Source organism: Megalobrama amblycephala, linkage group LG15 (assembly GCF_018812025.1).
Source record: "Megalobrama amblycephala isolate DHTTF-2021 linkage group LG15, ASM1881202v1, whole genome shotgun sequence".
Taxonomy (NCBI): domain Eukaryota; kingdom Metazoa; phylum Chordata; class Actinopteri; order Cypriniformes; family Xenocyprididae; genus Megalobrama; species Megalobrama amblycephala.
This window is the reverse complement of record NC_063058.1, coordinates 11,224,048-11,241,458: the sequence shown is the minus strand read 5'-3', so window position 1 is coordinate 11,241,458 and position 17,411 is coordinate 11,224,048. Positions and strand designations below refer to the sequence as shown.

At 38.4% G+C, this 17,411-nt stretch overlaps 1 protein-coding gene across 4 annotated transcripts in view; it reads left to right on the top strand.

The window, feature by feature from the left end:
• The window catches only part of scaper (S-phase cyclin A-associated protein in the ER), a 144,677-nt gene that overhangs the window by 111,832 nt on the left and 15,434 nt on the right, over positions 1-17,411 (top strand). For all 4 annotated transcript variants that reach the window (XM_048158228.1, XM_048158230.1, XM_048158231.1 and 1 more), the window contains 3 exons: positions 1,671-1,826; positions 7,821-8,067; positions 11,841-11,990. In XM_048158228.1, coding sequence (XP_048014185.1) covers positions 1,671-1,826; positions 7,821-8,067; positions 11,841-11,990 — 553 coding nt within the window. The remainder of the gene's footprint in view (positions 1-1,670; positions 1,827-7,820; positions 8,068-11,840; positions 11,991-17,411) is intronic.

The following is a 17,411-nucleotide window of genomic DNA, read 5'->3' as shown; positions in this document are numbered from 1 at the left end:
TGAAGTTGAACTCGGCATGAGAGTAGGGCAGTGCGGAGGAGAGCGCTAGTGCTGGGCTTTCTCCTGCTCTCTGAGGAAAGGCAGACAGCCCGGCCTGCTATGAATCCCAAGCTTCCCACAATCCCTCAGTGTTCCCTCCCATGATTTGTTTGACACGAGCAGTCTCAAGCCCAGTGCAGTGACCGTAGAGTGACCTTACAAACATGGCCAAGTTGTGGCTGGATCACCAAAAATAAAACAGCAGGGAAGAAATAAAGTAGAGCCTTTTTTTTTAATTTTGCAAATTTGAATTTGATACCGAAAAGAGGACTATAAAAAGATTAAAGATTGTTTAAAAACAGTCCTCTTTCAATTTTGTGAAATATTGCTACTTTTATTGACTGCAAAATTAAAAAGGTAACAGAATTTTGGGGAAAAAAGATGTGGCACTTGACAAAGGCCAGATTCAAACCAGCATTTCTTACATGAGCAGCAAGACTCAATGTAGGCTTTAACAACTGGCCTCGGATCCAGTATCTGTCAGATGTAAATATTAAAATGGAAACCAAATAATGATAGTCAGAATTTCATATGATGTAAGAGGATAAACTAGTCTAGTCCTTTGGCTGGACTATCTGATCATGACTGATCATTTTGGCTCTTGTTGCCTGGATGAAGCATCTGAGAGGCTGCACAATGCTGTGTCGAAAGCCGCTTTCTGCTTGAGCCAAACCCAAGAGGAGGATAAAGCCATAACAAGGGGCTTTAGTTCAGGTGATGGCCGACCTATTGAGAAGAAGGGGGAGGGAAGAATTGTAATTACCTTTATTGAGTGTACACACATTTGACTGACAGCCGTAACAAAAGGAGGTATGAGGGAAGTAGAAAAGGAGAGAGTAAGGGGAAAAAGATACAGATTTGTGGAGACTGGGAAATATAGGCTAAACTGATGCGGAACTGCAACTGAGTCAGCTCTTTGCTGCACTGGAGCCACAAAACACTGGCCCAGACTTTGCTGGGAGGTCGAGTGATTGACTGCCAGGAGACTTTAGGCAGTGCTGGAGGTGGGAGAGGGTGGAGGGACGGAATACCTGAGCCATGAGGGAAGAAGGGGGGCTTTTCTCCTTTTCTAGATCTGAGCTGGCACACGGAGACACAGCCATCCACTAATACTGTAATTAGGCCTGATTTGTAGCCAGGAGGGTGCGGACCAACACGGTCATGAGACCTTTCATTTGACCAGACAAATTAGAGATATAGACATAATAGGCAGGAGCTTTGGGCTCAGATGAGAGCTCAGATTTCAGAACAAGAGCGTTCTAGATTGCAGTGGCCTTCATAACCATGAGCTGCCTACCTTGGCAGCATTTTAAGGCATCATTGATGTGCTTCCAGTGTGAAGTCTGTTACAGAAAGTCCAAAGCTATATGCTGCTTTTGAAATGCCTAATTTTGGCCCCCGTTTTAGCCACCTTTGCATATATCCCAGAGAAGGCAATCCTGTGTATCACAGCAAACTTGGTGGAAAATTAATCCAAAATGGCAGATATGGGAAAAGAAATGTTGTCTATAAATTTAGCCTAAGTCAAATTAATGTTCCACTCAAGAAAATGAGCATGATTAATGTGACTGTCATCCAAAGGTTTTCATGTGTGTTTTTTACTCTGACGCGTTTTGGCTTGTTTCCCTCAGCTATGTGGTGAACATGGGCTTGATTGACAAGCTGTACGGCTGTTTCCTGTCCATACAAGGGCCGATCGACGAGAGTCCCAAAATGTCTGCTTTTCTGGAACAAGCCACTGCTTTCCTCCATGGGATGTGCAAGTTGTGTTTTGCCGTGACTGGACGGTAAGTGCTTTCTAATGTTACTTTACTCCATTTGTCTCCAATGTTGTCTTCCTGTATTTGACATGACCCTCCAGTCCACGTACAAAAAAACGTGGTATACACTGGGACTTGTATCATTATAGTGGTATTCTTTGAATAACCTTGAAGTACCAGGGATTGATGGCCTTGTTCAGGGGCATCTCAGTAAGATCCTGCCAGTATTGAGACTAGAAACCTTAACCTTTGGGTTACCAGTCTGTCTCTCTAACCATTAGGCCATGACTAAAGGTACTCATGCCATGATACCTCCACATTATCTATTTATAGTGGTCGCATCCTACCCAAACATCCCCAGACAAGCATATAACCTCATTCCTATCTAAATGAATAGGTGAAGTCCACTGTAGTTTTGTTGTTCCTGTGTCTGAGGAGGTGCAGACCAGAGACAGCAGTCCCATCAATCAGCAGCTCATTTCCCAGTGTCTGACATTAGCCCTGCAGAGCCTGTTCTGATAGTCATCTAGCGGCCCCGTAGCTCTGTCTCCCCGCACTGTAAACTCCTGCCTGCAGCCCACCCACGTGTGTGTCGGAGTGCGTTTTGTGCATGCACAACTGCTGACAGAGGCTAACCACACAGTCACAGCTTGTGAGATCCCGCCTTTGACCCCTGACCCTGACTTGCAGAAAAGACAGATCACTGTGATGCTGCACTGTTGCCTTCTACATACTTTAAATTGCACTGTAAACATTTTAGTAGTTACTGTTTTTTGTACAATGTGATATTGAAATAGAAACAAGTTTGCAGATTCTGTCTGGGCCTGATAAGGTGTATTAAAAGGTAGAAAAGAAGGGCAGTTTGAATAAAATTCTCTTTTATGTCCCAGGCTATAATCTAAATATAAAATTTGAATTTTTGCAAATGCAAAGATTCATGCAAGTCTATTACACTTGGATTTTGGAGTTTCTTCAAAGGTCATAGCTCCACCTCAATTGGCCAGCTATGTTCTATTCCAGCTGTTGCATGCTATGACGCCATCCAGCTGGTTGTGACAACTCCAGTGTCTCTCCCAACATCCTTTGGCTTCTGACACTGAATATCTGTGAGAAACTCCAGTGCCATTTCTTCTCTTTAATAGTCCTGCTCAGCGGCGAAATCAACATCTTTCATAATCGAGTCAACGTTCCATTCCGTCATTCTTCACTATGCTGAAGGCCAGGAAGTTGTCCCTTTGTGGGTCGTGTTAGACATTTCCGAGTTGCTCTACTCTCTTGCAGTTGCCAGACCCTGGGATTTGTTCTTACAGCGAGTGCTTTGTATTTCTGTCACCGGCTACCAGTGTGTATTTGTTGGGATTAAATTTTGATAGTCATCAACGTCCAATAAAAGTCAAGGAGCGCTTGTGCTGAGGTAATGATGACGTGTTATCATGAATTGTGGCCTGTGTTGCAATCAAATTGATTGAAATGGTGGTGTATCTGAATGTACTACTTTGTTATATAGCAGGGCTGCTCAATCCTGCATCTGGAGATCCGCCTACCTGCAAATTTTCTTCCAATACTGCTCTAATACTGTCTGCAGTCTTTTAAAGAATCCCAGGATTGGGAGTTGGATCCGAATTCTGCTGGAACGTTGATCAGCAGAAGTGAGACTTGGCATTCTTGGTGTAGACAGGAAGGTATATTATGGAGAGAGACCATGAAAAGGATTGGAAAATGGCACAGGACTCTTTCGGATGCTGACCCTATGCGCTAACCGCAGGGTGTCATGGCTCCAGCAGAGTTTTAGGAACCTTGACTAATTTAGAAACCTATTTTTACTTGAGTCGTTAAATTGCCCTTTTCCCTCAAGGAAATTGTTTTATGGTAAATCAAAGTTCCAGATATATTTCATCTCGTCCTTTCTAAATCAAGTAGACGCTAACAGCATTACCACAGGTTTAGCTGTAAGCAAGGATTAATCAGACGATGCTGATTTGGGGTCAGTAGGTAGACTCAAATTGCCTCTGTCAGGCCTTTCACTTTCATCCCACTCTGCTGTCTCCTGTTTCAGGGTCAGGAGATGTGAAGTACGTCATGCACAGTCACTCTGTGAGAACCAAGTCTTTGTTCCTTCATGTAGACACTCATCATGACTGTCGGTGGATGCTGCCCTTCTCCTCTGACCTGAGACCAGCTCTGGGGATTTTCTTACGCCGGTTAAGGTTAAACGTGGGTGAGGAGCACAGAGCTGAGATCAGTCGAACAAGGTGGTTTCCACCCAGAAGCTTATTCCGAGTAGCTGATCTCTTGCACTTGCTGTGATCTCCTTGTCGGAGTGAGATCTGAGTGAGGTTTCCCCCTCACCAAGCTTGACACTCCTTTCCCCCCTTGACTTACCAAAAGGTCTATTTCCCCTCCAGTGCTCTTAGTGTAGTGTTCACAGATAGATCCTCAACTGCAATGTGACATCTTGTAGAACCTGCCCCTTTTGTGCTGTTTAGGGAGCCCTAGCCCTTGATACCAATAGTCAGACTCTTGCCGTTGCGACGGTAACAGAATATCTTGTCTCAGATCAGCTTAAGGACCGCTTCTGCTCATACCCTCAGGGGTATGAAGTTACCAATCCTGCTAATCCTGCAGGGTGTTGTCCTGACTAAGAAACACAAACATGCTGCTGTAAATCTGGTAAGATGGTCCTTAATTAAATGTGCTGCAACACAAGATGACCAGAGAGTAAGGTGAGTTTGCATAGTTGTGGAGCCAGAGCTATTGGCTGACAGATGGTTGTCCAAGTTCCAAGACTTCCTCTACTTTGGCTCTACTGTAGCTGTGTGGAGCGCTCCAGTATAGTCATTGGTGTATGCAATGTTTGGACAATCAGCTTCATTGCTTAGAGGCTAAACTTCCCAAAGACCCACTTGATCAGTCTGTGGTTTGTCACATTTATAGATCCTGTCCGGACCTTGCCTCTACATCTATCTTTCCCTACATTCTAGACATTCATTCTGTTTATCTGTCAATTACATTCTATCCACCCCTTGCATTCATTCTATCTATATGTTTGTCACATTCTATTCATTTCTGTGCATTCCACTTCCTGTCCATCTCACATTCTATATGCATTCTATACATCTGTCCACCGCATTCTATCCATCTCCATACATTCCGTGTTCATTTTTTACAAATGTTACCAGTTAAGCCTATCTGCCCCATAGGCATGCTTCACAGATGGGGCTTGCCTTCGTTATTTATATCAGAACGGACAGGCTCTGGTCTGGCGAGTAAATCTAGAATCCGCAGGGACCAGACATCTTGCACTTCCTACATCCTGGGTCTTCGGTTTTTGCCGCTTAAGCAAGTAACCAGCACCACATCAGGTTCTGTTACATTCAGACCACACCTTTGGCCACCTTTTGCCACACTTCCCCTGTGCACTGCTGACTTTGTTTGAAAGGCCAGTGATTCAGATTGAAAGGTGCATAAACATGAGGAGCCTTATTTCACTGGCCTGATACATTGGATACAATGAGGAACACCTTTGGCCTTGCTAATAGAATTAGTATATAGAACACTATTTCTGACCCTGATTTGTTTTTCATTCCTGGAGTGTCAGTCACTGGTTAAAGGGTTAGTTCACCCAAAAATGAAAATAATGTCATTTATTTCTCACCCTCATGTCGTTCTACAGCCGTAAGACCTTCGTTCATCTTCGGAACACAAATTAAGATATTTTTGATGAAATCCGGTGGCTCAGTGAGGCCTTCATAGAGAGCAAAGCCATTGTAACTCTCAAGGTCCATAAAGGTACTAAAAACATATTTAAAACAGTTCATGTGAGTTCAGTGGTTCTACCTTAATATTATAAAGCGACAAGAATACTTTTTGTGCGCCAAAAAAAAAAAAAAAACTTTTCAACAATTTTAAAAACACTGCTTCATGAAGCTTCTAAGCTTTATTAATCTTTTGTTTCGAATTAGCGATTCGGATTTCCTGTCAAACAGCTTAAACTGCTGAAATTACGTGACTTTGGCACTCCGATTAACTGATTCGATTCGTAAAGCTCTGAAGCTGTTTTTTGAAATCATCCCATCACTATATATTGTTGAAAAGTCGTTATTTTGTTTTTTGGCGCACAAAAAGTATTCTTGTCGCTTTATAATATTAAGATTGAACCACTGAATTCACATGAACGGTTTCAAATTTGTTTTTAGTACCTTTATGGACCTTGAGAGTTTGAATGGCATTGCTCTCTACAGAGGCCTCACTGGCCATCGGATCATCGGATTTCATCAACAATATCTTAATGGGTATTACCTATTGAACAAAGTGGTCTTTTGTCCCACATCATATGTGATTGATCTTGTTTGTTTATATTTTGAGTAAGAGGTCATTTCTACACAATTTTCTGAATGTATGTTTCTATCTGTGGTTATGTTCAGATTGGTATACTGCCTACTTTTTTAAAAAAGAAGTATGCAGTATGTATGCTGTGAAGAGTATGCAGACAATTTTTTTTTTATTGTTGCCAAAAATTAAATTAAGTTGTTGTTGTTGTGATAATTATTATTATGCTTATTATTATTATGATAAATATTTTTTGCAGCATGATAAAAATGAGTAGATTAGATAGATATTATATTTTAGTGCTGTCAAAATTAACGTGTTAACGCATGTGATTTAATTTTTTTGTTTAACGCGTTAAAAAAATTTATGCAATTAACACAGCATCCGTTTCTTCCTTCATCCTTTAGCTAGCGTTACATTATATGATCACTCTCTTATTCATGCAAATGCTATTAAAGGTGCTCTAAGCAATCCTGGGTGGAGTAACTTCCTGTTGACGTTCAAAGTGTTGTCAAACAAAACGGAGGCTAGCTAGACCCTCCCTCCTCCTCCTCCTCCTCCTCCTCCTCCTCCCCTCCCCTCCGTGCTTCCTGAAACAGTCATGAACGCGCATTTAAAATCATTCTTGTCTGTTATTGGCTGGAGCATGTTTATTATGTTTCGTGGTCCAGGCTGGACCAGTTTGTTTTTATTGCCGTTTTTCGGAGCTTGTGGCGACTACGGAGACCGCGTTTTTTTACAGTGTGTTCAGGGGACAGGCAGGTAGTGGATAGTGAGGAGATGTTTGCTGTATGTGACAAAAAATGTTTTGGCCTAAAAACGCGTGACATCGCTTAGAGCACCTTTAAACTATTCGATCACGACACAAAAGAGAACGCAGTGCGGTACTGGAGCGCGAATGTTCTGGCGAATAATGCTACCCATCAGATTGCGCTACCAACACTATATTTGCATTGTTTTAAAGGTAGGTTTAGGGTAGGGGTAGGTAAGGACGTTAATAAAGCTTCAAAACATTGATGCTGGTAGCAAGTCATATTGTGCTACCTACTAACACCGGCCTCACTGAGTTCTCTTTTGCGCTTGAACAGACAAAAACACACAAAATTATGCAAAAATGCCAGTTTTGTCGAGTATCCTCATAAACACTGTCTTAAATGAGTTAAATATTCTTAAATGAACACAAAGAGTTGTGAAAAAATAGGATGCAGATCCGCTTCATGTGCGGCAGCTCTTAAAGTGACAGCAGCCTAATAAACCTGCTACAGTCTGCCATTAATGTTAATCAAAGAACAAAAGAAAAAGAAAATCACTCACTGCTCTTAACTGAATAACTTTTGTAGCTTTAATAAAAATTAATCTATATTTTAATCTAAATTATGCTGTGAAGTGTTTGATAACTGCTTTGATTCTGGATATTTCCTGTCTGTTAGATCAAATATTTAAAATATACTGTCTTTATGTTGTTTCTACATTAATTTGGTGATTAAGTGTGAAATTATTACAATATAAAAATATATTAAAAAATGTTAATATTAGGTGAGATTAATCGCAATTAATTACAGAAAAAAATGTGTGATTAATTAGTTATTTTTTATTATTATTATTACATTTGTATTTTATTTATTTTTACAAAAAAGTGGGAAAACATAACAGTAACCATATTGTAATTCTTACCCATTTAATTGTTTTCAGTTCACTGAGTATCTTTGACAACAAGCGTCAGGACCCCACCGGTTTGACGGCCCTCCTGCAGAGCACTGATCTGGTGGGCGTCCTTCACATGCTGTACTGCATCCTGCTCCACAGTGCCCCCCCTGAGCCTCTCTCTGCCAGCCCCGCGGGCCCCCAGGGGCCTTACAGCCCCTCCGTCATCCAGGTGGCCCTCCAGGGGTTGCGCTTCCTCAACACCTTTGCCTTACTGGACCTCTCAGCCTTCCAGGTATTAATTTCCAATGTGGTGCTTGTATGTAATCAATGTATCAAATGGTATATGGTTGAAAAATTAAAGTATCAGTGAAAATTTTAGGTTAAATATTCATTTAATTAGTTAGCACACCAAATTTCTAGTTTTTTAGGGCCCGATTGAGTACACCAAGAAAAAAGAATCTGGCTCAAGTGTTTTATAGAGTCCAGAAGACCATGTTTACCTTCTGAAAAGTACCGCAGCCATCTGCGTAGCTATGTCTATCGTGATGGATAACCTTATTGCTCTGGTCCTGTTTACAATCTATGATATCCTGCCTCTTTGATTCAAAGCTCCGCAGAAGGATACGACCATCTTTTTTGTGGAGTCCATCCTGCTCGTAGTTCAAGCCACCCTGTCTGCTTAAAGTAATGCTGCACAGCTTGTTTTTTCTTCAGAGATTTAAATGCAGCAGTCAGACCACTGGTTTGGCTTTCAGCTAGTGGCAGATATGTGGCCCCATCCTTCAGACAGACGTTCTGAAAAGTAAAGCAATAAAAAGATCTTGGGCTTTCATTAATGGTTGCGTTGGTACGTTTGCGCACGCAAATGTGGACCGTAAAGACATAACCCTCAAAGCTAATGGTCCAATGCCCTCAGAGCCACTGGTAGGATATCAGTGTTTCTTCACAGAACTAAGTTAACCCAGTGGATGTAAACACACCTGACCTCTGACCCCGAGCCAGCTATGTTGAAAGCTCTGGGTGAGTAATGCGGACAGTGAGTGGCATAACATGCACAGACTCCGGTCGTACTTCAGCCGGCATGATAAAGAGACAAGAAGGTATCGCTAGGCTAAATCATCATGTAAACACCTAGGCGTGAACGAGGAGGGTAGGAACCCTATGAATTACTTCAGCGTGTTGTTCCCACACCAACTATTCAAAACATTTGGGAATCAGGATAATAAATTCTTTGTAATAAAGTAATAATAAACTAACAGTTCATTGATTCATATGTAGTGCAGAGAAATTAATTAATTTGCATTAATTAGTCTCTGCACATTAGTCCCTGTGTGGGGACTAATAATATGAAATATACAATATATGTGAAATATTTAATTAAATTCTGCTGTTTGCAGTTAATGTCAGAGTGTTAATACATGTGATTAATTATGTTTAACATTGTTAATTTCTGTTTGAGAAAGAGTATATTTGTTTTGTTTTTTATTTTGTTTTGTTTGAGACAAATAACTGTATTACTGTACTTCTGTCCTGCATCATTATATGATTGTCATCCTCACTAATGAACCTTGTAATTACACATAGTGATTAGAATTAACTGAATATATTAAATATTTAAATCAATTGATGACCTTTCAATAGTGTTATTAAAATATTCAATAGTAGTATTAAAAATCTTAGAAAATCTAATCTTGATGTTTAATTTTGTTTTTTTGTTCTTTTAGTTTATATTTTAGTTTTTATATATATATATATATATATATATATATATATATATATATATATATATATATATATATATATAGGGCTGTCAAACAATTAATCGCGATTAATTGCATACAAAATAAAAGTTTGAGTTTGCATACTATATGTGGGTGTACTGCGTGTAATTAATATGTATATATAAATACAAACACATTAATCTATATATTTGAGAAATATTTACAAGTATATGTATTTATTTATATTTTATATAATTATTATTATATATAAATAAAAATATTTTGTACATAACATATTTCTCTTAAATATATACATTGATTTGTGTGTATTTATATATACATATTAATTACACACAGTACTCACACATATATTATGCAAACTCAAACTTTTATTTTGTATGCGATTAATCACGATTAATCGTTTAACAGCCCTATATAATAGTGAATTAGCTTTTATTTTATATTTTTGGTTATAATTTTAATACATTTTTTATTTTTAAATTTAATTTTTTTTTATCTATTTTAATTTATTAGTTTTGGGTTTTTTATATTGCTATTTAGGTTTTATTTTTATTTCAGTTTTAGTTAGTTTTAGTTATTTATTTCCACTTAATTTTAGTGCTTCAACTTGAACTAAATGAAAATTAGGAATGTTGCCTTGGCAATAGACTAAAAAAAGGTGAAAAGGATAGTTCACCCGAAAATGAAAATTATCCCATGATTTACTCACCCTCAGAGAGGCGTCTAAACTTACGCTACTCCTACGTCATTCGTCGTGTCAGAGGTTACTCTTTCACCATAATTGGACTTATGAATGTTTGTCAGTAGCTGGTTATTATAGTTTATAAAGTTATAATTATGGATATTTTTCTTACAAAACCCCATTGCTTCACTTCAGAAGGCCTTTATTAACCCCCTGGAGTTGTATGGATTACTTTTATGGTGGATAGATGGATTTTTATGGACTTCAAAATCAGAAGCGCCATTCACTAACATTATAAAGCTGGGAAAAGCAAGAATATTATTTAATATAACTCCGTTTGTGTTTGTCTGAAAAAGATAGTCATATACACCTAGGATGGCTTGAGGGTGAGTAAATCATGGGATAATTTTAATATTTATATTTTATTTCAGCGTAATTTTAATTGACAGAAATGTTTTTAATAGTTCTAGTTGACTAATAACCCTGTACCTCATCTATTTGGTTTAATAAAAAGTAGTAGCTAATGCTTCAGTAATCCTTCAGTCATGATTAGGGCTGCACAATGATTAATCGCGATTAATCGTTTGCAAAATAAAAGTCTGCATTACGTAATATATGTGTGTGTTCTGTGTATGATAATTATGTATATATAAATACATGCACATACATGTATGAATTTAAAAAATATGTACATGTATAAATATACATATTTATATATATTTTAATTACATATAAATATAAATATTTTATATATAAATATAATTTTTTTTCTTAAATATATACATGTATGTGCATGTATTTATATATACATAATTAATATACACAGAACACACACATATATTACATAACGCAGACTTTTATTTTGCAAACGATTAATTGCGATTAATCGTTGTGCAGCCCTAATCATGATTCTTGATTCTACATCCTAACAACAGCGAGTTAGTTGAATGCTACTCCGGCAAATCAAACACACCGTCTGTGGTGATGCAAAGCCAGCGTCTTATTCCCATTACATATGCTGAGATTTTCAGGTATTGTTGTTTGTGGTTGTTTAGACTCTCCTTTCCATAACACTCTCCTACCCAGCAGAAACTGTCAGTAGTTTCAGTGCTGACCCTGAGGCGCTCAGTCATGTTGACATGTTTAATAAATACTGTCTCTAGACCAGCAGATAGCATCTCTTTAGTTGAGGGAATTGGGGGGTCCTGTGTTGGGACTACTGATTCCAGAACCAGCTCAACCTTCACGAGCAAATTTCACCACCTCCTCTTGCACCACTCATTTCTTTCCAAACCTGTATGACTTTCTTTCCTCTGCAGTATACAAAAGAAGATATTTTGAAAGATGTCTGTGTTTTTTCCATACAATAAAAGTCAACGGTGTCCAATGTTGTTTTAGACCCTACTGACTTTCATTGCACAGACAAAAATGGTTCTCAAAAATATCTTCTTTTATGTTCTGCAGAAGTCATACAGTTCTAGAACGACATGACGGTACGTAAATGATTAAACAGTGTCGAATTACCTGTGATGGACAGTCTTTTCATGGCTTTTTGCATTTCTAATGTGCAGAAAGACTTGTTTGCATGTTCTTTTCTAATAGCTATTCTACAAGTTGCTGACCTGTGTCTGTTGTTTGCAGTGTGTTTTAGGAGCGGAGGGTCTCTCTCTGGCCTTCAGACACATTGTGAGTTCTCTGCTGTGGTACTGCTCTCAACAGAGCTCTGAAGAGCTGCTCCATGAGCTCATCATCTGCGTCGGCTACTTCACTGTCAACCACCCAGATAACCAGGTGGGGTTACCTTCACTATTAGTGTTACATGAAAAAATAATGTGCATGCTAACAGGTTTGTTTTATGAATACATACGCTTTCATGATTCAAAATGAGCGCTTTAAAGGTGCAATATGTAAGAATTTTGCAGTAAAATATCCACTAGGCCAGTGTTATATATTTTGTTCACTTGGGTACTTACAATATCCCAAATGTTTGCAACTATTTGTAAATCATGAGAAAACTGCAATTTTATCCAATGCTCCGTGACTTGTGAGGAGTCGCCTGTCAATTGCGTCATATCCGCGTTACTCTTGGTTTCTGCTTTTATTTTGTAGAAACCATGGAAACACCAAATACGCTTTAATATTTACGTGTTTTAATAGACAAGGGAACAACTGTTTTGATATATTTATAGACAGAAAACTAATTGTTGTTATATAGCTCAACACGTTTAGTCTTATTGTTTAAATCTAATTTTCTTGATTTTTTTTTTTGATTTTTTTTATTTATTTTTTTTTTTTTTTGCGAGTACCATGCTTTACCATGCCTCAGAGAAAAACACTATTTTGTGAAGTAGCTAACATAGCATAATCAGATGCAGCTTTATTTTTAGTAACAGTAATACAGCATTTTCTCCATCATACAATATGTTTTAAAATTAATTGCATGCCATTTATCAACACAAGCCATCCAGCATTTAATATGATATTCTAAAATCGATCTATCTTACTGCAGTGTGTAACAGTGTCTCACAGCAGCCACCGAGCGAACGCACAGAGTAACATAACATTTTCAACACTCTCAAATGTATCTAATATGATAAACAGAGCTGCGTTACCTCATACTCATGACCGGAAAAGCGGAAGCAGCGCCGGCGACTGTGTCATAATAAAAGTCCAGCTGCTCGTGAGGCGTGTGTTGCGCAATCGCTCCAGCGGCCTCCTTCAGCTCCCACAACACTCGGTCCTGCTCTGCTTCATACTACAGTAACGTTAATAATCACATCCATGAACATGATTTCTTCCCGAATCCTATCCCTATTCTTTTGCACCGTCCGTTGAGGTGAAGACCACATGTTCCGAGATCCCGCACTCAAACTTGGTGTCATCAAGCTACGCCTTTGTTTTGAATAGGCATCTAGCGACCTCTAGTGGACAGAAAATCTTACATAGTGCACCTTTAACGCATGCGATTAATTTTTTCAGTTTAACGCGTAAAAATATTTAACGCAATTAACGCAGCGTCCATTTTTTCCATCATTATTTGGCTAGCATTTCATTATATGATCACGCTCTTATTCATGCAAATGCTTTTAAACCATTCAAGCGCAGCAAGACAAACGAGAATGCGCTGTCTGTGAATGTCGTGTCTGTCTAAATGAGTGTCAGCATGCACAAGGTTAGTCATTTGCATAAAACACCCACCGTGTCACCGCCCTCCACCGTCATTTTGATTTTTTTTTTTTATAGTAATAAAAATTATTTCGTTAAGTTAGAGAACAGACACTACAATTAAAAACTGAACACGTCTGCTCAATTCAGCAGGTCGCTGCACAGATCAGCAGCAGGAGTCAGTTTTCACCTCACTTCACCCATTTCACCTCAAGACGATGGCGGAAGATTTGATTTCAAAGTGAAATGTAAAAGCGCCTATTTAAGAGAGTTTGTCATTGTACTGTTTGTTGTTGTGTTTTTCATTAAGAATAATAATGAACCCACCATTCAAGCAATCGCTGCCCCTGAATTGCCACTAATTCGAAAGCGAAAGTAAAATGCGCACATCCGCACAGGTATTCATAATGGTGCGTGTCCACTGGCGTTGTTGTCACACATCGATTAACCGGTGGGAAAATTTCCACACCGTCACATCCCTAATGCTTAGTTATTGAGACCCAATGATTGGAAGCTCCACCTTTTATATCAGTCTGCTCTTATCCAATCAGAATGATAGTGATTTTACCTGACTAGTATTTTCCCATGTGCTGATGATATGATTAGTGAAGTAAGGATAGCTGGTCATTTTGTTCCAGGGCCACAAAAAAAAAAAAAAAAAAACTGTGAAATTTGTGTTTTTGTGATTTCATTTTTTGGCCAATTATTAAAGATGCATCTGATCACTCTGCACAATAATCTAGAAACAATGTGAATCAACACCACAACAACTGAAGCAGCAAACTTTGCAAAACACAAAATGCATCTAATCAAACAGCAATTTGCAAGTAGTGCTTCAATTTGCATGCAGTCTCAGAAGTCATATTTTAGCACTGTAAAAGATCCTTTCCTCTCCGTCACTGAGGTGTGTATAATGTTTGGCTGTCATTAGATCAAGAGCAGGTGTACTTTTCTCCTTACAAACAACCAACACAATAGCAACAAAAGGAGGCTGTTGAATAATGCAGTGACTTTGCCACCTCTGTTGGCTCTGCACTGTGTAGCAGGAACAGACATTGTTATCCGCCGCCTGGCAGTTGGCCCGTTCTTTGTTCAGCCCTGGTTGCGGGGGAAGGGGGCTGAAGTAACCTGGCAGTACAGATCACAGATCAGCCTGGCATGAAGAAGTGGGAGTCCCTGATACCGTTTGCATGCTCCGTTTACCTGGAAGCCGCCGACTGCATGGCAGGTGTGACTACGCCACACTCGGTCGGGTTTTAGTTATGCGTGCATCACGTGGAAACCTCGTCCGTGACGTATTAATGTCCCCTCAGGGGACGGGGAAGGGAGGGGTCAGAGTCCTCGCAATTTATGGGCTTCTAATTTAAAACATTTTTGCTCTTAATTAAAGAAACGGCCTCCATTTTTATAGCCGTTCAGTCCTTCTGCACTGATGCCATCCAATTTAATTATTTTGATGTAGGTAATTAGCATTTGTTGGCCATTGTTGGGTTGATTTGCATATTATATTGGATAATTGAATGAGGGTTGATGATTGAATTAAGGGGGGGGCGTGACAGATGATTGGGCTTTGTGCTCGCATGGGGGAACTTAAACGACGAGCGAGCTGGGAATAACGCCTTGTGAATATTCATATCTTCCCAGCCCACTTTGCTAATTTGAAAAATGCCAGGCCGCAAAGTCTTTAAACTTGTGACTTCCCTCCAGGACACAAGCTGCTGTTTTATGCTGCCATTTGGCTGCACATCAGGGTTTACTATTAAAAACAGCACCAACACTGGCAGGTGCACTGGAGAGAGGTGGAAAAAATGAAGTGAAGCTATTCAGCTGAGATGCATTTTTGGCCAAAATTTTTGCTGGTAGGTCATATAAATTATAAAATTTGTTGGATGCACCTACTACATGCGTGCAGCCGTAACAAGCTGATGTGATGAATTGAGTCGTGGCATCATTTTACATGGTTAGTTGCCTGTTGTTAAGCTAACATTGAGTCAATGCAGTTTCTACCCAGCGTCGCATTTAACACATTTTCACATTTTTTTCTTGGTAGTTGAATCATAACATTTATCAGCATCAGTATTGAACGTCACAGTTTTTATGAATGTATATATGTAAATTGGGTATCTTCAGTATTGTAATAGGGTTTTTAACACACACACACACACTTTTGATCCATCCTTCACTATTATTGTAGGCTCATGATTTTCTTCCATTTATCTTGCATTTGTTTTTAATTTATATATGAAAACATATGAAAACATAATCGAGATATAAATAATCATTTTGAAAAAAGTTATTAACTTATTAACTTATAAACTTAAAAAAAAAAAATGTTAACAATGAGATTATACAATGAGTTTTTTATAATCAATTAACACTACTTTTGTAATTTTTTACAAGATGGACAAAATTTGTCACCAAAAAAAGTCATTCGGTTTAACCAAAATTTTGGTTTTACCAAATGACAATATTTTCAAACAATGCTAACAGGCTGATATCTAGAAATGACAATCAAACATTTTGTATTTAGTACAAGTTTTTAAAATATTACAACATTTTCCATGTTTTATAGCGGTTGTACCGAATGACCTGATGTTTCGGGACATGCGTATGAGCAACTGAAAACATGAATTTTTAAAAAAGTTAAGAGAGTTAGTTACTTTGCTTCATGACCATGTGGTCCTTTGCAGGTGTCTGAATGATGTCACATCCTGTCACATGATACTGACCGCAAGACTTGATCCAAAATGGTCCCTTATATTGGTTACTCCAAATGACATCAATGAAATTCATTTTTCCACACATTCTTTCTCATAACAAAGCAACGACTTTTACACATAATTTTAATACCATTTTGCACTATGTTGATATATGATGTTATAAAATCATGCCAGAATAAAAAATATATACATTTATTACATTTTTAGATATTTCAATCACAAATGAAATGGCTGTATTGGCCTTTGGACGGTTAAACCGAATGACCTTTTGACACTTCAAAATCTTTAAAATACCTTTATATGTGGCAAAATATAATTAAAACCTTTTGGATTCAATAAAAGAGATCTAGTTGTACTACCTTGCATACTTTGGATGTCATATCTTTGTTTTTTATTATTATTAAGGCCTTTGGACAAAAAAAATGACCCGTCACGCAATTGACCTCTATATATATATATGTGGTCTTGAACATATTGTTTTTATTTTGATGGAGAAAATGGCAAGACAGAGACAAATTACTGCTATGGTTGCCTGCTAAATTTCAAAATCAACCACAGTGAGCAATTTTCTCTCTTCCTTGTTATTTTTCCCATCAACTAAATATACAGTATGCCTGCAGCAACACCAACCAATCGTGAAAAGCACTTCAACACATTGAAACTGAATTAAATGACATAAACATCAGCATAGAACTTGGCATTACGGCCCCGCCCCTCTCCAGTCGGATACTTGCCAGCGTCAGGGGCCCTGGTATATATCCACACGGCCCTCGTACAGGATAAATGGAGACTGGAGCGGGAATATTTGACTTTTTCAGACTAATGTAAGCACTGGTAGAAGACAAAGCCAGCGCTGACCCTGGTCTGTCTCGCAGTGCTGCGCTCTCATTCAGCCAGCCTGTGTTTACATGTGTGCATCTGAGAAATAATGCAGCTCATAAAGGCAGGAAAAACTACTGGGGGACATTTGTTCTTTCCACATGGATATTATTCAGACCCTCACCCACAGAGCCATTTAGAGTGTGAGATATGCAGTCATGGCTGATAGGAAGTTTGTTTGTACTCAAGGGGGGCATAAAGGCTTTTGAATAATGGCCAACAGCAAAGAGAAATTCATTTTTAATATGGTTTAAAGTCAACATGAAATCAAAATTTAGCCTGTTTATACTATTTTAACACACAGTCTTGTTGTGAACAATTCATCAAAGAATGGTAATACAAATTAAAAATGTCTTTGTAACCTTTCATCAAATAAATTACTTTGTAGTTTTGCTGATGTCACATAAACTACTGCTCAAATGGGTTTTTTTTTAAGAAATGCATACTA